The 23,793-nt window shown below is 47.1% G+C and overlaps 2 protein-coding genes across 2 annotated transcripts in view; both read left to right on the top strand.

Annotated features, from left to right (window-relative positions):
* Window positions 1-23,793, top strand: part of armc3 (armadillo repeat containing 3) — a 378,416-nt gene that overhangs the window by 86,404 nt on the left and 268,219 nt on the right. The window lies entirely within an intron of this gene.
* Window positions 1-23,793, top strand: part of cntnap2a (contactin associated protein 2a) — a 107,283-nt gene that overhangs the window by 24,748 nt on the left and 58,742 nt on the right. The window contains exon 2 of the mRNA XM_062985253.1: window positions 23,523-23,633. Within this exon, the coding sequence (XP_062841323.1) occupies window positions 23,523-23,633 (111 nt within the window). The remainder of the gene's footprint in view (window positions 1-23,522; window positions 23,634-23,793) is intronic.

The following is a 23,793-nucleotide window of genomic DNA, read 5'->3' on the forward strand; positions in this document are numbered from 1 at the left end:
TTATTGATGTATATTAATAACATCTGTCATAACAGCTGTAATAACCGTGAACATAACATCAAATATTCATCACCAGTGATGTGACCGGCGACCGCCCTCGTCCGCCACTTAACCGTCAGACTCGGGGGCGAAAGAATGTACTGTTTTAACATTTCACACACACACACACACACACACACACACACACACGCACGCCGTCTGCCCGCTGTACAGAGTAATAACTTCATGAGTTGTTGCCGGAGGAAAATTGTGGAGAGCTTCTTCGTGAATTCTCCGGGTGATTCATGTCCGCGCGGCGCCTCGTATATTATCTCTGACACAATTAGCGGTGCTATTAGAGCTCGGCTCTCCCGCCGGAACTCGGGGGCCGCGCCGCGCCTCCGGGGTTCGTTCCGCTTAGACGGAATGTTTGTGGTACGAGGGGAGAGGCTCTGAGGAAGACGTCGGGAGGTGACGGCTTGATTTGCGGCGGCTGCGTGTGTGTCGGGTGATAGTCTGAGGCTCTCCTGGGCCAGGAACTGCAATATGGGTTTGGTAAATGATAGGTTAGTCCACCACTGACGAACTCGGGTCTCAGGTTCTGGTCTCGGGTTCGAGGGATCTGAGGGGGCAGAGGTACCACGCAGAGTATAATTCATTAATAACTGCAGGATATTTTACTGACGTGTTTAAACGTTTAGATTTCATTCTGAATACAATTGAAGGTTATGGGCCTTGCTCAGGGGGCCCAACATTAACCTGGTTAACCTGGGACAGTGGGGCTTGAGCCGACAACCTTCTGATTAGTAGTCCAGTATTTTAACTACTAAGCTACCACTTTAGATTCTATTCTGACCACAATTCAAGCAATTGAAGGTTAATGCCCTTGGTCCAGGGCCTAACAGTAACAACTTGGCGACGGTGGGGCTTGAACCGTCAACCTTCTGATTACTAGTCCAGTGTTTTAACTACTTTCTATTTTATTCTGAATACAATTCAAGCAATTGAAGGTTAGGGGCCTTGCTCAGGGGCCCGACATTGTTTTATTGTTAACCTGCCGATGGTGGGGCTTGAACCGACAACCTTCTGAATACTAGTCCAGTATTTTAACCACAGAGCTACTACTTTCTATTTTATTCTGAATACAATCGAAGGTTTAAGGGCCTTGCTCAGGGGCCCAACATGTTTATTGTTAAACTGGCGATGGTGGGGCTTGAGCCGACAACCTTCCGATTACTAGTCCAGTATTCTAACCTTAAAGGTACCACTTTCTATTCTATTCTAAATACAGTTTGAGCAATTGAAGGTTAAGGGCCTTGGTCAAGGGCCCAACATTAACCTGGTGACGGTGGGGCTTGAACCAACAACCTTCTCATCACTAGTCCAGTACTAAGCTACCACTTTCTATTCTATTCTGACCACAATTCAAGCAATTGAAGGTTAATGCCCTTGGTCAAGGGCCTAACACTAACAACTTGGCAAAGATGGGGCTTGAACTGACAACCTTCTGATTACTAGTCTAGTATTTTAACCACTGATTAACCACACACTGTCTGAATAGATTCTGGCTCCTAAACCGAGTCGATTAAAAACCTGGTATTATTATGTTTTAGTACCTGGTGCTGGAGGCGCTGGAGGTCGGGGAAGTTGTTTTTGTTGGGGTGGTTGCCAGTCTCAGGTTGGCAGAGTTATTAGATGCTGGAGCCCTGTTGGAGTTGGAGTTGTTTATAGACGGGCCGGTGCTGCTGCTGCTGCTGGTCTGTACGCTGCAGGCATGAATCTGTCACAGACACTTAAGTTATACCATCCAAATCAAACCACTCACCCACTAACTGGACTGGTGCGGCACCACCGCCGTTCTGCCCCCACTGATCCGCACAGACGGGTGTAGTGACTGCACGCTGGTGGTACAGGGGGGTATTGTAATGGCATGGTAGTGTTATAGTGATGGTATAATAGTGGTGTAGGGGTGGCACAGTGGTGTAGTTGTGGTACAATGGTTTTTAATGACGTTATAATGGTGTTGTAATGGTGCTATAGTAATGGCATGATGTATTGGGGGTATAATAGTGGTATAGAGGTGGCACAGTGGTGTAGTGGTGGCATAATGGTGTTACAACAGTGTTATAGTGGCGGCATAATGGTGGTATAATAGTGGTATGGGGTGGTACAGTGGTGGTATAGTAGTGGAATGGGGTGGTATAGTAATAATACAGGGTAGTATAAGGGTGGTACAGAGTGGTATAGTAATGGTACAGGGTGGTATAATGGTGTTATAGTGGGGTATAGTGGTGGTACAGGGGGGTATAATCCTGGTACAGAGTGGTATAATGGTAGTTCATGGGGTATAATTGTGGTTCAGGGTTGTATTGTAGTTGTATAAGGTGGTCTAGTAGTGGTATAGGCTGGTACAGTGGTGGTATGGGGTGGTATATTAGTGGTATAGGCTGGTACAGTGGTGGTATGGGGTGGTATATTGGTGGTACAGGGGGTATAATTGTGGTACAGGGTGGTATTGTAGTGGTATAAGGTGGTATAGTAGTGGTATAGGGTGGTATAGTAGTGGTATAAACTGGTATAGTAAGGGTATAATAGTGGTACAGGGTGGTATAATGGTGTTATAGTGGGTGTATAGTGGTGGTACAGGGGGGTATAATCCTGGTACAGAGTGGTATAATGGTAGTTCATGGGGTATAATTGTGGTTCAGGGTTGTTTTGTAGTGGTATAAGGTGGTATAGTAGTGGTATAGGCTGGTACAGTGGTGGTATGGGGTGGTATATTAGTGGTTTAGGCTGGTACAGTGGTGGTATGGGGTGGTATATTGGTGGTACAGGGGGTATAATTGTGGTACAGGGTGGTATAGTAGTGGTATAAACTGGTATAGTAAGGGTATAATAGTGGTACAGGGTGGTATAATGGTGTTATAGTGGGTGTATAGAGGTGGTACAGCATTTTGGCAGTGTAATGTGGCATGACCAGCGCTCCCAGCTGAAGCCAGTGTGTCCAGTTCGATGGCCGGTTCGATGCCAGCATGGCCGGTTCGATGCCAGTGTGCCCGTTTGATGCCAGCGCTCGTCCTGCAGCCTTGGTTTGTTTTTGTTTCGACTGATTACAGATTCACATTAAAAATGGACACGAGGTAATGAAACACACACACACACACACACACACACACACACAGAACGAGCAAACCATCGCGCCGTCTCTTAATCACGCCGGCGCAATTACAGCCGTGCCACGCCGGTGCGGCACCAGAACTCGGAGCTGCTCTTTAATGTAATTTATTGTTCCCGCTCCGTTACAGGAGCTGCTGTTTAGCCATTAAAATTTCATGCACCTCCGCGAGGAGAGCCGAGCTGCCCGCGTCTGAAGGAGCGGTAAACAATCCGGAACGTTTTGCCCTCATTACTGCTAACCTTTTGTGCCTAAAAGCCCCGCTGGCACCGCGCCAGATCGTCCGCCCGGCCGGGAATTATTCATAATGGAGTGAAAAGGTTAATCAATAGGATAAAAGGGCTGCGTGTTATTGAATTAGCGCCCGGGCGGCGTTCCTCCTCCGGCGGGGCGCGCACCCCCAGCGGCGGGCACGTTCTCGGCGGGGTGAGAACATAAGCTGATATGAAAGAGGTTCCCACAGTCCGGAACATCAAAGGTTTCAGGAACTCCTGATCGGAGAAGCTCTGTGTGTGTGCACGACATTCAGAAACGTTACACACATGATCTCTCGTCTACCGTCCGTGTGTGTAAGGACTTTCATTTATTCCCCTTGGTCTCTTCCTTCATCACAGAACATGCAGAAGGTGGATTGGCCTTGTGTTTACTCTGTTGTGTTTGCACTGGAGCCACCGCAACCCTGATCAGGATGAAGCAGTTACAGAAAATAAATGAACAAATAAAATTGTCCATTATGTTGTTTTGTCGCCTCACAGCTAGAAGGTCCCGGGTTCGATTCCCAAGCCTGGACCACCGGGGTCCTTCCTGTGTTGGATTTGCATGTTCTCCCCATGCCTCCTCTTACAAGTCCAAAGATGTGCAGTCAGGCGAATCAGAGCTACGTGTGTGTGTGTGTGTGTGTGTATTTGTGTGTCCTGTGATGGACTGGTGACCTGTCCGGTGTTTTTCCTTGCATTTTGTCCAGTGAATCAGACCCACCGAGACCCTGACCAGGATACAGCAGTGGTAAAACAGACGGTGAATGAATGAATGAATAAATGAATGAATGAAATTTCACTCTGCTGTTGGTAGTCAGGGTGTGATGTCTGGTGATTGGTCAGCGCCCTGTCTAGCCTGTGCCTCGCCCTGCCCTACCCTATCCAGTCTGTGTCCCACCCTGCTCCACCCTGTCCAGTCTGTGTCCCACCCTGCTCCACCCTGTCCAGTCTGTGTCCCACCCTGCTCCACCCTGTCCAGTCTGTGTCCCACCCTGCTCCACCCTGTCCAGTCTGTGTCCCACCCTGCTCCACCCTGTCCAGTCTGTGTCCCACCCTGCTCCACCCTGTCCAGTCTGTGTCCCACCCTGCTCCACCCTGTCCAGTCTGTGCCTCGCCCTGCTTTGTCCTGTCCAGTCTGTGCCTCGCCCTGCCCTTCCCTGTCCAGTCTGTGTTCTACTCTGCCATCACTTGTCCAGTCTGTGCCCCACCCAGTCCAGTCTGTGCCACGCCAAGGCCCTTCTTGCCCAGATGCCATAAAGATCCGTATAAAGTATAAATGAATGTATGAGGGTATGAATAAATGAATGAGAACATCTGTGTGTGTGTGTGTGTGTGTGGCGCTCTGTGCCAGCTGTTAAGATTCCCTTTTATTAGCTCTTGCATGGTTCTATGCTTCCAATTTTGCAGCACTAGTTTAGGGAAGGCCTTTCCTTACCCATCAGTGTCCATAATGCGGAGAGCCATGCAGGCACACGTTCAGCCGCTGTTCCTCCTCGTACAGTCGCCCGTCCGGCTGACAGCACAGCTGAGCTCTGAACGTTAAGCCCGTGAGCTCAGAGCTGCGTTTCTAACGTGTTTATTTCAGCTTCGTGGTTCATTAGCTCGTTTTCACGCGACGTTCCGCGTCTCCTCACGCGCCGCGCGACGCCTCCGGCGGCTCCTTTCAAGGATAAAAAAAGCTCATTATTTTTGGAGTGTTTTTATGTCGCGCGCTCATTAACACCCGCTTAAAACGGAGCTCGGCGTGTGAAGCCAACATGAAAGGCCGCGTGTCCGCGCCGCTCTTTAAACCCGCCGACCGTCGGTCCCGTCAAACCCCCCCGGAGTCGGAGCTTCTGCCGATTACGCCGGTTTCATCATCTCCTTTCATCACGTTTACTCTCACGGATCCGAACCCCCCCCGGAGCTTCACGTTTACTCTGCACGCAACAGAACGACGCTTCAGTGAGATGCGCTGTTTATTATTTTGTTTATTTTTATCCTTTTGTGTTTTTATTCTCTGTGAGTCCAGTGACGCGTCGGATGAAACGTTCACCCCTCGCGTCCTCCTGTCTGCGCTGACTGATGGCTTTAAACTCTGAGCTTTATAAACGCACTCGTGCCGGAGCAGGACGGAATATTAATGCACTCCGGGGCCGAAAGTATACGGACGCCTGACCGCGAGCTGACCAGGATCGATACCGAGTGCAGGACGCAGGCCTATTTTATTATTTATATGGACACTAGGCCCTGGTGTGCGCATGTTCTCCTTCACCGTCGGCGTGACCGTAATGACGGATTGAGGGATTTGTATCTTGTTAGCGTGCAGAAATGAAAGTCGGACCGTTCAGTGTTAATACGACGAAGGTTTGGAACAGTTTCACCTCTAATGACGACGGGGACGCTGGCGTACTGTCCGAGAAGGCGTGTGCCAAGTTGGCACACTGACCGTGATTAATGAGACCGGGACAGGGTGGTAGGATGTGAGAGATTCACCCTGGCACAGGGATTTGGGTCAGCGCCGAGCGTGCGGTTCCACCGGCGTGATGAGGACCAGATATTAAATTTGGCGCATCGGCATTCTAACCACATCCCGATCGAGGAGGGCCACTTCTTTTCACCCGGCAGGGGCGGGGTCTCACAGAGTGCAGGATCACATTTGGAGAGCTGCACTTGCACCAGCGAAGAGGAACCGTGCGTCTGTGCAGGCGCCCGGCCGGCTGATAGCGAAGCTGGGATTCGAACCCGCTTACCCGCTGTCGAGTCTCAAGCGACCCCCCGGATGGCTGCTGCAACTGTGACTCCTACTGATTGACTGTCCACAAGATTTCGGAGTGTGTCTGTGGCAATGCCCGCCCGTTCCTAAATGTGTCTTTTGGGATGAATCTGAACTTTGACTGTGAGTCAGGCCTTCTTATCTGAATTCCTGCCTGAGCTGTGGGCACAAATTCCCACAGACGATTGTTCTTTCCGGTGGAACCAGGCCTTCCTGACCATTCCTGACCAAGTGGTTGATGAAAACGAAACATCTGAGCTCGATGATTAGAAGTGGCGTCCACATACTTTTGGACTCCGTTCCTGTTCCTCCGTCGCTCAGTACGGAGCCGGCGCCGCCTGTGCCAGGAGAGGTGGGCAGGGAGGGTCGGCATCCTGTCAAACATCGAGCCGTGACATCAATCTGGACAGACGCTGATGTAGAACGAGGCGTCGTGTTAGATCAGGGGGGGGCGTCGAGGAGGCAGGAGGGGGGCGGCTCGCCTGGCACGGCTGCGCTTTTCGGCCCGCGCGCACATCTGCGACTGTCTGGCATCTCGCGGACGCGTGGCATGACTGGAATCCCAAACGCGTCGGCGCAGACAGCGAGGCAGACTGAGAGCGGGTATCGGCCGCGCCTCTGTGTGAGAGTAATGAAGAAAATCCACCTTCACTGTCGAGGGCACTGATGTCCGGACGCCGTCCGCGCCAAGCGTGCCGGTCTCGCCCGCGCCTAATGAGGAGCCAGTATTGAAATGAGCCGGGCGTGAGCCGCATGCTGATTGGCAGTGAGGGTTGAGGTTCGAGGAGGAGATGAGGGCGAGGGTTTGGCGATGTTTTATTTCGGGAGCTCGGTGTGTAATTAGCCGACGCTCTGACTCACATGATCCGGTTGGCACGGTGGAATATGTTTACCCTGGCATTACATCATTCATATCGTTCGCTGGGTACGTGGGTTTCATGCGCCAAAAGTATGTGGACACCTCACGTTTGTTCTTACATATTCCGTTTGCTCTTTGTTGCCATGGCAGCCCCTTCTAAAAAGGCCGCCCACAAAATTGCCGAGCGCGTCCTGACTCACGGTCGACGTTCCAGTCCGTCTTAAACGCGTCAGCGGGCATGCGGATCCGGCATCGCAGAGCCCTGACGCCACCGGCACTGAGCATCTCCGGGATGAAACAGAACTTCGACTGTGAGTCAGGGCTTCTTATCTGACATCACTGCCTGACCTCATGACTGACTAAATGGGCACAAATTCCCACAGACATACTCGTGAGAATCCCTCAGATTAAAGATTCAAGATTTAAGAAGAGTTATTGTCATGGTCGGCTGGGCGCCCCCTAGTGGGCACGATCGGCAGTGCGGACAGTCTGCTGGGTGGGAAAAGACGTGACTAAATAAAAGTGGGCGGGGTCTTCGAGGCTGTGTAAGGACCCTGGTTAGTAGCACGAGGCGCCTGTACAGAAGTGGAGGAACGTGGAGATCAGGGAGTGACTCTCCATGTGCGAGACCGACTTCATGCGCCAATCCACCGAAGTATGGGCGAATAAGAAGGCGTCGGTGGACCTGTGTGAGGGAAATATACCCTCCAGGATCGGAAGAGGAACTGGCTACGACTAAATTGGGAGAAAAGGGAGGAAATGCAGAAATAAATGATATACAAGATATGTTTGTATATTTTAATATACAGCGGGCGTTATGGTAAAGAATTGTGGAGTGAGATGTGAGACTGGATCAGGTCCTCTGATGTTTTCTCTGCACGCGGGTATAAAATATATTTCCTGACGTTGGGGGGAGGGGTGGCCCGCGGTGCCGCTCGGCGTCGTTATCGATCGTCCGAGTTCGGGGTGTTGGATCGGATCCCCGGTGAACACGTCCGTCGCTCCTGCTTCCTTTTTCCTCTGGGCATGGATGGAGGACGCGGCGTCCCTGTCAGCGAGTGATGTGTGATGATGCGATGATGTCTCGGCACTCAGCGTCCCGTGATGGATGCGAAGGTGATAAATACTCGCGGCTCCGCCGGCGGAGAGTGTCGGTGGAGTGCCGTGTCATAGCGCCATGTCGGAGCGCCGTGTCGGAGCGCCGTGTCGTAGCGCCGTGTCGTAGCGCCGTGTCGTAGCCAGGAGTGGACTCAGAGAGGCGGCTTTGTGCAAATACGATCCAAACGTCCCCGAAACTGATGGGTTCCAAACTTCGCTTTGGTTAGTTTAGTCCTGTTCTGGTTCTGTTCTGGTTCTTTTCTGGTCCTGTTTTTTTTTTTTTTTCCTTTTCTGGTTCTTTTCTGGTTCTGTTCTGGTTCTGGTCCTGTTCTGGTCCTGTTCTGGCCTTGTTATGGTTCTGGTTCTGATCTGGTGCTATTATGGTTCTTTTCTGGTCCTGTTCTGGTTCTTTTCTGGTTCTTTTCTGGTTCTTTTCTGGTCCTGTTTTGGTTCTTTTTTGGTCCTTTTCTGGTTCTTTTCTGGTTATGTTCTGGTGCTTTTCTGGTCCTGTTCTGGTCCTGTTCTGGCCTTGTTATGGTTCTGGTTCTTATCTGGTGCTATTATGGTTCTGTTCTGGTCCTGTTCTGGTTCTTTTCTGTTCTTTTTTGGTCTTGTTCTGGTTCTTTTCTGGGAAAGATTCACACATGAAGCTCCTCATATATTTTTTGGACCGTTCTTTCATTTCATGCCACATCTGCCAACATCTGGTTTAATTTCCGGTTTTCTGGCTCTGACAGGAAGTCGTGCCGCGGCTGCAGCTGCATTTCAATCTTCACCATCTGTGTGAAAAATGGAGCGAATAATTTTGGAGGGGGTTTGTGGGGGGGCGTGTTGCCCAGATCTGTGTTCCCGTCACATTCGATATGTTTGTTTGTACTTTATTACGACGCTGATAAGAAATCGGACCGGACGATGTACGACTGTCGGTCAGCGACGTCTTTTATTATAATGTATTTTTATTTGTGGTTTTCTGTCTGCGGTAAATGCGCTGGTGCTCACCACTGAGCAAGAGGATGAGACAACCAGAACAGAGGAGCTACTGAACCACATCACCACTTTGAGTTTGGTGTGGTGTGGAGGATCCAGTGACCCGTTTGGGATGAACTGGAACTGTGAATGCCACACTGGTTCTGTTCTGGTCCTGGTCTGGTTCTTTTCTGATCCTGTTCTGGTCTTGTTTTGGTCCTGTTATGATCCTGTTTTGGTTCTGATCTGGTTCTTTTCTGGTTCTGTTCTGGTCTTGTTTTGATGCTGTTCCTGTTCGGATCTGGTCTTGTTTTGATGCTGTTCCTGTTCGGATCTGGTCTTGTTTTGGTCCTGTTCTAATCCTGTTCTGGTCCTGTACTGGTCTTGTTCTGGTCCTGTTTTGGTCTTTTTTTGGTCCTGTTTTGATGCTGTTCTGGTCCTAATCTGGCCCTGTTATAGTTCTGATTTAATCCTGTACTGGTCCTGTTCTGGTCCTGTTCTGATGAATTGGAACTGTGAATGCCTACACTTCAGTTCTGGACTTTCTGACTGAATCTTATATAAAGACTGTTATGGCTGCAAACAATGGAGTCGTAACTTATGATTACGGTTTTGTTCAGCTTGTCCAACAAGCCCATTCTGAGCCGTCTACATACTTTTGGCACGTCCTCCTTCCATCAGGCGAAGCTGCAGCTTTTGTGCAGTTTTTAACGTAATTACTGCAGCAATTTCCCAATCACACCCACTTCAAAACCTTCCGCTAATTAACTCGGGTTCAGAACGAGCAGGACCGCCGCTAAACACTCAGCCGTTGTTTTGAAGCACAAAAGCCATTTTTCTCTGAGAGAGACGAGACAAACGAAGACAAACGAAGACGGACGCGCCGTCCAAAAATAAATAAATAAATAAAAAAAGACAAAATCGTCGACGGCACGAACAAAACGAGAGAGAAAAGCGGCGGTGACTGCGTGGGTCGCATTTCTTTACATTCGCGATACGGACGCGAGAAAAGCGATCAGCAGAATCCCCGAACAGAACGCCGCTCTGCTGTGCCGTGCCAGGAACCGAAAGCTGAGTCTCACCGGGGCGCGGCAGGGCGGCGGGAGAGTCGACAGATTGATGCTGCATCATGCAAATAATGCGACTCGCTTCATTAGCAGCTATTTTGTTATTTCTTTCAGTTCTGATGCGACAGAATCGTTGTTGTTTCTTACAGAGAGAGGGTTTTTGGGAGGATGTGGCACCCATTCATCACCGAGTTAGACCTGGACCAGACTAACAGAAAAGAGAGCCAGCTACTCAATCCACCAATGGACCAACTCACAATCACTCACAATCGTTACGAATCGTTATGAATTATGAATCAGGTAATTGAATCGTTACGAATCGTTATGAATTATGAATCAGGTAACTGAATCGTTACGAATCGTTATGAATTGTTATGAATCAGGTAACTGAATCGTTACGAATCGTTATGAATAATGAATTAGGTAACTGAATCATTATGAATTGTTATGAATTATGAATCAGGTAACTGAATCGTTATGAATTATGAATCAGGTAATTGAATCGTTACGAATCGTTATGAATAATGAATTAGGTAACTGAATCATTACGAATCGTTATGAATTATGAATCAGGTAACTGAATCGTTACGAATCGTTATGAATTGTTATGAATTGTTATGAATTATGAATCAGGTAACTGAATCGTTACGAATCGTTATGAATAATGAATTAGGTAACTGAATCATTATGAATCGTTATGAATTATGAATCAGGTAACTGAATCGTTACGAATCGTTATGAATTATGAATTAGGTAACTGAATCATTATGAATCGTTATGAATTATGAATCAGGTAACTGAATCGTTACGAATCGTTATGAATTATGAATCAGGTAACTGAATCGTTACGAATCGTTATGAATTATGAATCAGGTAACTGAATCGTTACGAATCGTTATGAATTATGAATTAGGTAACTGAATCATTATGAATCGTTATGAATTATGAATCAGGTAACTGAATCGTTATGAATTGTTATGAATTATGAATTTGGTAACTGAATCGTTGCGAATAATTATAAATTAGTTACCAATCATTATAAATTATGAATCAGGTAACTGAATCGTTACGAATCGTTATGAATTATGAATCAGGTAACTGAATCGAATCTTAGCTGGAAGAATCAAAAGTGAGTCGAGTCACTGATTCGATTCTTTGTTCGGAATAAAAATGAATCGCTAGGAAGCGGGCTTAACAGGTAAACAAAAAATTATGCCAATGAGGGCACAGCAGAGAACACCGGGCGAGTACCTTACAGACTGAGGAATAACTCGGGGTCACACTGGTGTTCAGGCTTGTACACGTGCGCCCCCTTGTGGGTGCTTTACGTAACATCGTAAACCACAGTGGGACCAGATTGCCACCAATTTTATTAAATGTTTTGAAAAACTCAAGATCTCCGTATGCCAGTAGCTTATTGATTTTCCCGACCCCCCTCCAGGCTCCCTGAGGCCCCCCACTGGGCCGTGGCGCCCCGGTTGAGAGCCGCCGGTCTCACTGACTCTCCTGCACGTGTGCCGGAGTTCGTCTGTCTGGTTCGGTCTCTCCCCGTCCTCCTCACCTCCCCCTCGTCTCTCTCTCCGGTTCTCCTTCATGACATTTATCTGTGTACTGAGAGAGACCTCAATTACCAGGAACCTCTGCTCGAGTGCCCGCTTTAATAGGCTGCGGCTCGAGACGCGCCACGCTTTAATGTGCCGCCGCCGACCGCCCGGAGGAGCCGACGGCTTTATTTATTCAGCCACCGCTAAGAACGGGACCGCGATTAATTTTTGCCCGTCCCCCGTGGATTGAGCCGAACTCCTCGAACTCCCCGTCGAGTTGCGGTATGCAAATCGGTTCCGGATGAACCGGGAGAGGACGGCGGCGAGGAGCGGCGGGACGTCAAGCGAGGTTAATCCAGGGTGATTTACTGACGCTTAAAGATTCACTCCAGTTCAGAAGTTTGCTGCACCTTTTAAACGGCGCTACTTAAACTTTTTACTGCCGGGGCTTCATTCCTGCGCAGCTCGCTCGGCTGTGGTCAGTTTCACGCTGCAGTTCTCCATCAGCTTCTCATTAACGGCAGGACGTCCGACCACTCTGTAACCGAATACGGTTTAAGTGACTTTGGTTGAGGTTGAGTTTTCTCACTGACTTTGCAGTAAACACAGTAGACTTCTCTGTGCCCATATAGTCAGTCTGATGTGAGAGTAAGTGATGAGGAAGAATATGATCAGTCTTGGGTCCAGCCATTTCTGTCTGTGTGGGCGTTCAGCCGGTCGATAGCTTGGATGGATGTTAGATGGATGTTAGATGGATGGATGTTAGATTGTTGGATGTTGGATGGATGTTAGATGGATGGATGATAGATGGATGGATGTTAGATGGATGGATGATAGATGGATGGATGTTAGATGGATGATAGATGGATGGATGGATGATGTATGGATGTTAGATGGATGTTAGATGGATGGATGATAGATGGATGGATGTTAGATGGATGTTAGATGGATGGATGTTAGATTGTTGGATGTTGGATGGATGTTAGATGGATGGATGTTAGATGGATGTTAGATGGATGGATGATAGATGGATGGATGTTAGATGGATGGATGATAGATGGATGGATGTTAGATGGATGATAGATGGATGGATGGATGATAGATGGATGTTAGATGGATGTTAGATGGATGGATGTTAGATAGATGTTAGATGGATGGATGTTAGATTGTTGGATGTTAGATGGATGGATGTTAGATGGATGTTAGATGGATGGATGTTAGATTGTTGGATGTTGGATGGATGATAGATGGATGGATGTTAGATGGATGTTAGATGGATGGATGTTAGATGGATGGATGATAGATGGATGGATGTTAGATGGATGATAGATGGATGGATGGATGATAGATGGATGTTAGATGGATGTTAGATGGATGGATGTTAGATAGATGTTAGATGGATGGATGTTAGATTGTTGGATGTTAGATGGATGGATGTTAGATGGATGTTAGATGGATGGATGTTAGATTGTTGGATGTTGGATGGATGATAGATGGATGGATGTTAGATGGATGTTAGATGGATGGATGATAGATGGATGGATGTTAGATGGATGTTAGATGGATGGATGTTAGATTGTTGGATGTTGGATGGATGATAGATGGATGGATGTTAGATGGATGTTAGATGGATGGATGATAGATGGATGGATGTTAGATGTATGGATGTTAGATGGATGGATGTTAGATAGATGTTCCAGTCTCCAGAGCTGCACTGGGTCCAACATGCTTTGACCAAATGGACACAAATTCCCACAGACGTACTTCAAACAAGCTCAAGGTCAAGTGTCTACATACTTTAGTTGCACTCGGATGACATTCCTTTATCAGGCTTTTGAGGATCGGCGCTCCGGAACGGGAACATCTGATCAATCGGAAAACTCTCCGTGGGGGGAGGGGGGCTTAATTATCTCCCGCTGCCATCTGGCAGAGCTTTCAGCTGCCACGCTCGGCTGGCACGAGCTGATTGATGCCTGGCATGATGGAGATCCCCTGTCGCCACCTCTTACCCAGCATGCATCACGGATTTGCATCGGAGACGTCGGGGAGTTTGAAATTTGGTCGTATAGAGTTTACGGCGGCGTCTGTCTCCCGATACGTCCCACAGAGACTGGCACCGACCGGATGAAGGACGATTCTGTTTTCTGTACTTTATCTTCCTGCCAATCTGGATCAATCGGCGTATCGGGCGAGAGCCGCCGCCTCGGTTTTACCATGACCTTCATACGCAACGGCTATAATCAAACGTCCGGCAGATCCGCCGGCCGCATGAATCAGCGTTTACCGCCCGCGGCCTCCCACGGCGTCGGGCATCAACCCAACAAGTGCTCACAGCTCAGGACTGCTGACCGAATATAATGTGAGCGGATCAGACGAACCGGGACTGATCCGGAGCCGGCGGCGGGATAGAAACGCTGAGCCAGGTTCTGTACTGAAGCCGCCATCAGAAAATGGCGGTATGTGAGTTACTGGTGTGTTTGTGAGTCACATCTGAAACCATGATGTACCATGTAGTAAATATTACTAAAACCAGGTGGGGTGCAGCGTACTAATGCGCTAGTGCACCACTGCAGAGTGGAACTCACCAGTTCAGATCTAAGCAGAGCCACCGACTTGACCTGGCATCCACACAAAAACAACTGGTCGTGTTTGAGGGAGGGAAGGTCGGACTGGGTCTCTTCCCACTGCTGACTGATGAATGGATATTGGATGGATGGATGGATGTTAGATGGATGGATGATGAATGATGGATGGATGGATGATGTATGGATGTTAGATGGATGGATGGATGGATGATAGATGGATGGACGTTAGATGGATGGACGTTAGATGGATGGACGTTAGATGGATGAATGTTAGATGGATGGATGATGTATGGATGGATGGATGGATGATAGATGAATGAAAGTTAGATGGATGGATGATGGATGGATGTTCGATGGATGGATGATGGATGGATGTTAGATTGTTGGATGTTGGATGGATGTTAGATGGATGTTAGATGGATGGATGTTAGATTGTTGGATGTTGGATGGATGTTAGATGGATGGATGATAGATGGATGGACGTTAGATGGATGTTAGATGGATGGATGTTGGATGGATGTTAGATGGATGTTAGATGAATGGATGTTGGATGGATGTTAGATGGATGTTAGATGGATGGATGTTGGATGGATGTTGGATGGATGTTAGATGGATGTTAGATGGATGGATGTTAGATGGATGTTAGATGGATGGATGTTCGATGGATGGATGATGGATGGATGTTGGATGTTGGATGGATGTTAGATGGATGTTAGATGGATGGATGTTAGATGGATGTTAGATGGATGGATGTTGGATGGATGTTCGATGGATGGATGATGGATGGATGTTGGATGTTGGATGGATGTTAGATGGATGGATGATGGATGGATGTTGGATGTTGGATGGATGTTGGATGGATGATGGATGGATGTTAGATGGATGGATGATGGATGGATGATGGATGGATGTTAGATGGATGTTAGATGGATGGATGTTAGATGGATGGATGATGGATGGATGGATGTTGGATGGATGATGGATGGATTTTAGATGGATGATGGATGGATGATGGATGGATGTTGGATGGATGTTAGATGGATGGATGATGGATGGATGTTGGATGGATGTTAGATGGATGGATGTTGGATGGATGTTAGATGGATGTTAGATGGATGGATGTTGGATGTTGGATGGATGGACTGGACAGTATTAACATATAGTGACCTCTATGTGATATTTCCAGCTATAACAACAGTCGCTCTTCTGAGAAGCGTCTACCAAGACTTTGGATTGTGTCTGTGGGAATTTGTGACCATTCAGTCAAAGATGACAGTATGTGTAAGGCTAGGTGCTGATGTTGGTGTTCCAGTTCATTCCAGTGCTGTTAAGTGGGGCTGAGATCAGAACTCTGTATCCTCACAGAGAAGGACCTTCCCTAAACTGTTCCTGCAAAGCATTTATGTCCATATATTGTACAGCATTTGCTGTATACTGTACATTACCAGCCGCACCGCTCGATAATGAATTTACCTGCGCCGTGTACTCTGACAGGGTAAATAATTACTGGTGTAACATAATTAATCAGACGAGCGTTTGGGCGGCGTGTACTCGGGGACGGACCTGGGCGGACGGATCTAATCTCTCCTCACAACCCAAATCTGTTTACTCTGCAGCTCCGTCCTCACTCCGCCCGCTCCCAACTGTACAGCATAATAAACACACAGATCCACCATCTCTACACACAGCGGAGGGGCAGGATGGTCAGCAGTGAGGGCACGCGGGCACTGTTCCCAGAGACTCATTAAACGTGACCCTGTTAACCCAAAAACCCATTTTTTATCAGAGAGAAATCACTGGACATTTGTTCAGATCCACCGAGTGTCCAAGCAAATTTTTTCCCTCGTCCGCGCTTCACCAGAACCCTCCAGAGAACATCTAACATATAAAAACAATAAATACACACTTAATAATCCATAAATATTAAATATAAACCCAATAATTCTTAAAAATTAAATATAAACCCAATAATTCTTAAATATTAAATGTAAACCCAATAATTCTTAAATATTAAATATAAAACCAATAATTATTAAATATTAATTATAAAACCAATAATTATTAAATATTAAATATAAACCCAATAATTATTAAATATAAATCCAATAATTATTAAATATTAAATATAAACCCAATAATTAATAAATATTAAATATAAACCCAATAATTATTAAATATTAAATATAAACCCAATAATTTTTAAATATTAAATATAAACCCAATAATTATTCAATATTAAATATAAACCCAATAATTAATAAATATTAAATATAAACCCAATAATTATTAAATATTAAATATAAACCCAATAATTATTAAATATTAAATATAAATCCAATAATTATTAAATTTTAAATATAAACACAATAATTATTAAATATTAAATATAAACACAATAATTATTAAATATTAAATATAAACACAATAATTATTAAATATTAAATATAAACACAATAATTATTAAATATTATATATAATATTTGCCTAGACCTTTTCTGAGTCTTTATTTTGGACTGTTACTGTGACCCAGGGGATTCGAATCTTGATCCGGGCTCAAGAATACAGAAGGTGCTCGGCAATACTACCACCATCGTACTTCACAGCAGGTGCAGTGTTGTTGGGTTTAAATGCCTCAGGTTTCTTTTATCACTGTCCAGATTTGTGTACAACAGCTGCTCTAATGAGAAGAATTCTCACGATGTTTTGAAGTACGTCTGTGGGAATTTGTGCCCATTCGGTCTAAGCATGACAGCATCGACCTGGGTCTGGGTTCCTCAGTCGCTCTGGAGACTGGAACACCCACCTAACCTGGCAGTTTTAGTGCATGATACTACCACCACTGTGCTTCACAGCAGGTGCAGTGTTGTTGGGTTTAAATCCTTTATGCTGTGAGGCAACAGTGCTACCCACCGCGCCGCCCTGCAGACAAACAGACTTGTAGAATGTACCGATTCCCTCACACGTGTGTGTAAACTGAGTCTGTACCAGTGTCAACATTAATCACACACTCCTCATGCTTTGTGTGTGTGTGTGTACGCTCGTGTGTGTGTGTGTACGCTCGTGTGTGTGTGTGTGTGTACGCTCGTGTGTGTGTGTGTACGCTCGTGTGTGTGTGTGTGTACGCTCGTGTGTGTGTGTGTACGCTCGTGTGTGTGTGTGTGTACGCTCGTGTGTGTGTGTACGCTCGTGTGTGTGTGTGTGTACGCTCGTGTGTGTGTGTGTGTACGCTCGTGTGTGTGTGTGTACGCTCGTGTGTGTGTGTGTGTGTACGCTCGTGTGTGTGTGTGTACGCTCGTGTGTGTGTGTGTGTGTGTGTACGCTCGTGTGTGTGTGTGTACGCTCGTGTGTGTGTGTGTGTACGCTCGTGTGTGTGTGTGTACGCTCGTGTGTGTGTGTGTGTGTACGCTCGTGTGTGTGTGTGTGTGTACGCTCGTGTGTGTGTGTGTGTACGCTCGTGTGTGTGTGTGTACGCTCGTGTGTGTGTGTGTGTTTACGCTCGTGTGTGTGTGTGTGTGTACGCTCGTGTGTGTGTGTGTGTGTACGCTCGTGTGTGTGTGTGTACGCTCGTGTGTGTGTGTGTACGCTCGTGTGTGTGTGTGTGTTTACGCTCGTGTGTGTGTGTGTGTGTACGCTCGTGTGTGTGTGTGTGTGTACGCTCGTGTGTGTGTGTGTACGCTCGTGTGTGTGTGTGTGTGTACGCTCGTGTGTGTGTGTGTACGCTCGTGTGTGTGTGTGTGTGTACGCTCGTGTGTGTGTGTGTGTCGGCTCTGTATCGATCCGTCCTCTCTTAATCTCCTGAGAAAATTGATTTTGTCATGAAGCTCGTTTTCTTTCGGTCGGTTTCTTTCTGCCTCTGAGGAGGTTGTTTACGGCGCGGCCGTCAGTTAGTGACCGTCCATGTTTCTCCTGAAGTCGCTACTTCAGAATCCAGAAGGTACGTCTGTGGGAATTTGTGCCCTCCTAACCTGGCAGTCCTAGTACACAGTACTACCACCACCGTACTTCACAGCAGGTGCAGTGTTGTTGGGTCTTAATGCCTCAGGTTTCTTCGATCACTGTCCACATTTGTGTGATAACGACAGCTGCTCTAATGAGAAGGATTCTCACGATGTTTTGAAGTACGTCTGTGGTAATTTGTGCCCTCCTAACCTGGCAGCTTTAGTACATGATACTACCACCACCTTCTACTTCATACTACTTCACAGTAGGTGCAGAGTTGTTGGGTTTAAATGCTTCAGGTTTCTTTTATCAATGTCCAGACTTGTGCCATAACGACAGCTGCTCTAATGAGAAGGATTCTCACGATGTTTTAAAGTACGTCTGTGGGAATTTGTGCCCATTGATACTACCACCACCGTACTTCACAGCAGGTGCAGTGTTGTTGTGTTTATATCTCAGGTTTCTTCTATCACTGTCTAGATTTGTGCCATAACAACGCCTGCTCTAATGAGAAGGATTGTCACGATGTTTTAAAGTATGTCTGTGGGAATTTGTGCCCTAACCTGGCAGTCCTATTACACAATACTACCACCATCGTACTTCACAGCAGGTGCAGTGTTGTTGGGTTTGGATCACTGTCGGTACAGAGCTGTTATGCTTGTGACTCAGTTTAATGGGGTCGGTAAAACTCGCCTTATTCAGATGGATTAATCGCAGTTGCGCCCCCTAGTGTGAGGAGCTGAACATGCAGACTCGGCTCTGGTACAAACACACACCCTGAATTATTAAAAATAAAGCAGCGTTCCGGTTTTCCTCTCCTCCGCTCCCGGCTAATTGGGTGCACAGAGCGGCGCCGATTCCTTTGTATTAAAACGCGGCCTCATACATTTTAATCGCGGATGTTTAATCCCACTTACGCTCTCCAAACCTCTCGTAGCGCAGGTGCCGCGGCGTTCCGGGTCTATCGGCGCCGATTTGCCGAGCAAAGCGTCGGTTTTAAAGTTCAACAACCACAGAAGAGCTTCAGGATTAAACGGAGGGACGAGGGTTCGTTACGCGGGAATAAACGAAGCGCATGAATATGCAAACAGAACGGATTGAGCTGATTAAGACATGGCTTGGTCTTGCAAAAGTTTAGGGAAGGCCCTTTCTTCTTCCAGAATACTCTGACCGGTCTTTAAAGACCTGAGTTATAAAGGTGCGTTCGGTCGATCTTGGCTTTGTGCACGTTGATCTCAGGATTGTTTCCTGACCGAGCTGTTGCTGCTGCACAATATAATCACGTGGATCACATGACTGGTGTAGCTGCTTGATTTGATGCTCCTGTTAGCGACCGGTGTGGGCGAGGTTCACACTCGCTGCCCGCTGGCACAGACGCCGCGTCTCGGGGGGTGCCAGGGCGGCGCGGGGGGGGGGGGGTCTGATGTTCAGAGATTCGGATTTCTGAGGATTCCTCATGACATTAAAGCTCTAGCTCGGGGGCGCGTGCAGGACGCCCGTTAGAAAACCGACTCTCTCCTGATTACATTCTGCCGGGGCTCTGTGCCAGCGGGCACCGGACGGGCAGAGGGGTGTGAATGGAATAACGCCTCCAGCGTGCCCCGCCCTTCTCTATATATCTATACATATACTGTATATATAGGCATCACCACAGCAGATCTGATCCATCTGATGCCCTTCCTGGCACAACTCTCCTGTTTTTATCTGGGCTCGGTACCTAAAGGTGATGTGAAGGTCATAAAGGTCACGTAAAAGTGGCAAAGTTGATGTAAAGGTGGTGTAAAGGTGATGTAAAAAAGGTGGCATAAAGGTGATAAAAAGGTGGTGTAAAAGTGATGCAAAGGTGGCGTAAAGGTGACGTAATGGTGGTGTAAAGGTGACGTAATGGTGGTGTAAAGGTGACGTAATGGTGGTGTAAAGGTGATGTAATGGTGGTGTAAAGGTGATGTAATGGTGGTGTAAAGGTGATGTAATGGTGGTGTAAAGGTGACGTAATGGTGGTGTAAAGGTGATGTAAAGGTGGCATAAAGGTGGTGTAAAGATGATGTAAAGGTGGCATAAAGGTGATGTAAAGGTGATGTAAAGGTGATGCAAAGATAGCGTAAAGGTGACGTAATTGTGGTGTAAAGGTAGTATAAAGGTGATGTAATGGTGGCATAAATGTGACGTAAAGATGATGTAAAGGTGGCATAAAGATGATGTAAAGGTGGCATAAAGGTGGTGTAAAGGTGGCATAAAGATGGTGTAAAGGTGGTGTAAAGGTGGCATAAAGGTGGTGTAAAGGTGGCGTAAAGGTGGTGTAAAGGTGACATAAAAATGGTGTAATGGTGATGTAAAGATGATGTAAAGGTGACATAAAGGTGACAGATGCCAGTGATGCCAGGATTTGCAGAGCATCCCTGTCTGTGTTTGTTGGTGTTTGTATTGCCGTCCCAACTTTTTTGGATTTTGTATAAACTTCATTTGTTCCCCGGCTGTTTCGGGCGCGGATCCTTCGGGAGGAAACGCCGGCGGATCGTGTTACTAAACCGCGAGCGCTGGCGTGTTTTGGCGACTCAGCGTTTGTGCCGGCGGCTCGGCTGTAATTACACGTCACTCCGGATGGAAAAGCCGGCCGAGCGAAGGATCCGTCATATTTCTGTAACCTTCCTTCTCTCCGGCGCACCTTCAGTGATTTTTAATTTCCCGTCTTATTTATTCTCGCCGCGCAACAATTTCACGCACGGCTTCCCGCCGCGCGCCGCCTCGCCCCGGCTATCAGCGCCGGGATACGGAGAGTTTACGAAGGACAAAACGGGCCGAAATTTATTATTCATGAGAGGCTTAACGTCCGAGACACGCCGATCCCGATGTTAGCGAGTTCCACAGGGAGCAAACGCTTCCCGCCACACCGCCGGTGATTTATTTACTTCTGTGTTCTTTTATTCTGGTTCAGTCGCCTCACAATACCGACGGCGCAGCACCCACACCCAGCCTGAGCGAGGAGCCGTATCACCTCATATTTATACCCCAGATTTACTATATCATTACACTAAACATAAGAGAGGACGTACCTTAAGTACATTCTGCTTGATGTGCAGAAAATTCCAACATATTTTATTCACTGGTTCATTTCTGCTGCATCAGAATTCACTCTCTAAAGTATTTGGACGCCTGACGGTATTAAAACAGAGCGACCTGTATGTGATCGTCTTTGGGAATTTGTGCCCGGTCAGTTGTTTGTTGAACAAGTAAACTGTTGAGTGGGACTGAGGTCAGGGCTCTGTGCCGGAGTTTCTTTAAACTGATATGAGCAATTGGAGGTTAAGGGCCTCGCTCAGGGGCCCAACAGGGGCAACTTTCCGGCAGCTTTCTGATTGCTAGGCTGGTACCTTAACCGCTGAGCTATCACTGCTAATTATAAATGATTTATTATGAATTCAAAACTTCAGAAGGGGCGTCCCAATACTTTTGCCTGTATAGTCAGATATTCACACACCCATTCATTCATTCACACATCTATTCATTCATTCACACACACTCCCATTCATCTATTCATTCATTCATTCACACACCCATTCATTCATTCACACATGTATTCATTCATTCATCATTCACACACACTCCCATTCATCTATTCATTCATTCATTCATTCATTCACACACTCATTTATTCATTCATTCATTCATTCATTATTAAATTAATTCATTCATTTATTCATTCATTTACATACCCGTTCATCCATTTACACGTTCATTCATTCATTTATTCACTCACACATTTATTCATTCATTCATTTATATATTCATTCACACCTATTTGTTCATTTATTCATTCACACAAACACCCATTCATACTTTCATTCATTCATTCATTCATACATTCATACACCCATTAATTAATTAATTCATTCATTCATTCATTTACACACCATTACATTCATTAATCAATACATTCATTCTTTCAGTTATGTAGATTTTCCCATCATGCCCTCAGTAACACGAGATGAAACATTCAGCGGCTCTCAGACAAACAACTTAATCATTTGTTCTTTTGTTCTATTTTTATGTATTTATTTATTTAAATATTTATATTTTATATATATCCATATATAAATATTACAGTAGAGGAATTCTGATCTCTCTCTCTGAGCGTAAACGATTATAATTTTCCCTCGTGGTTTTTTCTCTCTCTCGTCGGTGGAGTTACGACGACAGCGTGATTATTAAAAAGCTTTTAGTGCGGTGGAGGTTCAGCCCTCGTCTACCTGCGTTACGTTCTCGCTGTTCCTGCGTTCTGCTTCTGTGTGATGAATCGCCGCGTTAGAGCGACGGGACGCCACATGATTCCACGCTGCGTCACGCAGAGACCCGAGCGGCTGGAGGAGCGGTAATTCTGGGTAAAATTACACCTCGCGGGTCCGGCTGACGTGGTGGGGGAGGTGGAGGGGGGGGGAGGAAATAAGCAGCCGGTACTTACAGGCTGAGAGGGACAGCGTACGTTTTTATTACCATTTAGTCATATCCATTTCCAGTCCTGACCGAGGAGTCGTGACTAACACACGCCCCCTCCGACACGTGTGCAGCACAGACCGCTTCTTTTCCCCCGCACCAGACAGGATTATACGGAGATCCGCATCGCGATCGCTCCGTTTGTTCGGTAAATGAACACTTTTTGGCCGTGCTTTAGGTTGGTGAGAGCGGGTCCTGTTCATGGTGTGTGTGGTTGTAACTTCGTTTCTCCTTCTTTCTGTGTGTGATGAATCGCTGGCGGTGCAACGTTCTTAACCAAAATCGTGCACGTTTATAGGGAATCGCTCACTCGTTCCTTTGTAGCCTTCGTAACGGGCACAAATCCCGTTGAATGAATGACCGTGAGCGCTGTTCCGCTGTTCCTCCGGTTGTGAGGTTCCAAGGCTGCAATGATAACAGCGTGAGTAAGACGTAGCTCCAGGTTAGCGCCGGCGTCTCCGCGCGTGAGCCGCTGATTTGACTGGGGAGCGGCGCGGAGTGAACGCTAACACGCTCGCGCAGAAACATGACAGCTCCTCGTTAGCAAGCGGCGCTAGCTCGTCTGGTGCGTCAACCTCTGTCTGTCTCCATTTGCGTCTCGAACCCTCCGCCGGCGGGTGACGGATCCGCGGCGTGGCGGGAGGTGCGGTCGGATCCACCTCCGCTAAACCCAAGCGTACGGCCAAAAGTATGTGGACACCTTTCATCGGTATGAAGCTCACACCCATCTGAAACAGGTTGGTTTGAGCGGGTCCTGTTCGTGGTGTGTGTGGTTGTAACTTCGTTTCTCTCTGTGTGTTTGTGTAGATAAGTGTGATGAATCTCTGGCGGTGCAGCTTCCACACGGCGCCTTCAGCAGCTCATCTGTGTTCACCAGCGGCTACGCTCCAGAGTACGCTAAACTCAACCGGAGAGGAGGTACACACACACACACACACACACACACACTCTCACACACACACACTCTCACACACACACACACACACACATATACACACACACACACACACACACACATATACACACACACACGCTAAACTCAACCGGAGAGGAAGTACACACACACACACACACACAC

Source organism: Trichomycterus rosablanca, chromosome 23, assembly GCF_030014385.1.
Source record: "Trichomycterus rosablanca isolate fTriRos1 chromosome 23, fTriRos1.hap1, whole genome shotgun sequence".
In the NCBI taxonomy this organism is placed as follows: domain Eukaryota; kingdom Metazoa; phylum Chordata; class Actinopteri; order Siluriformes; family Trichomycteridae; genus Trichomycterus; species Trichomycterus rosablanca.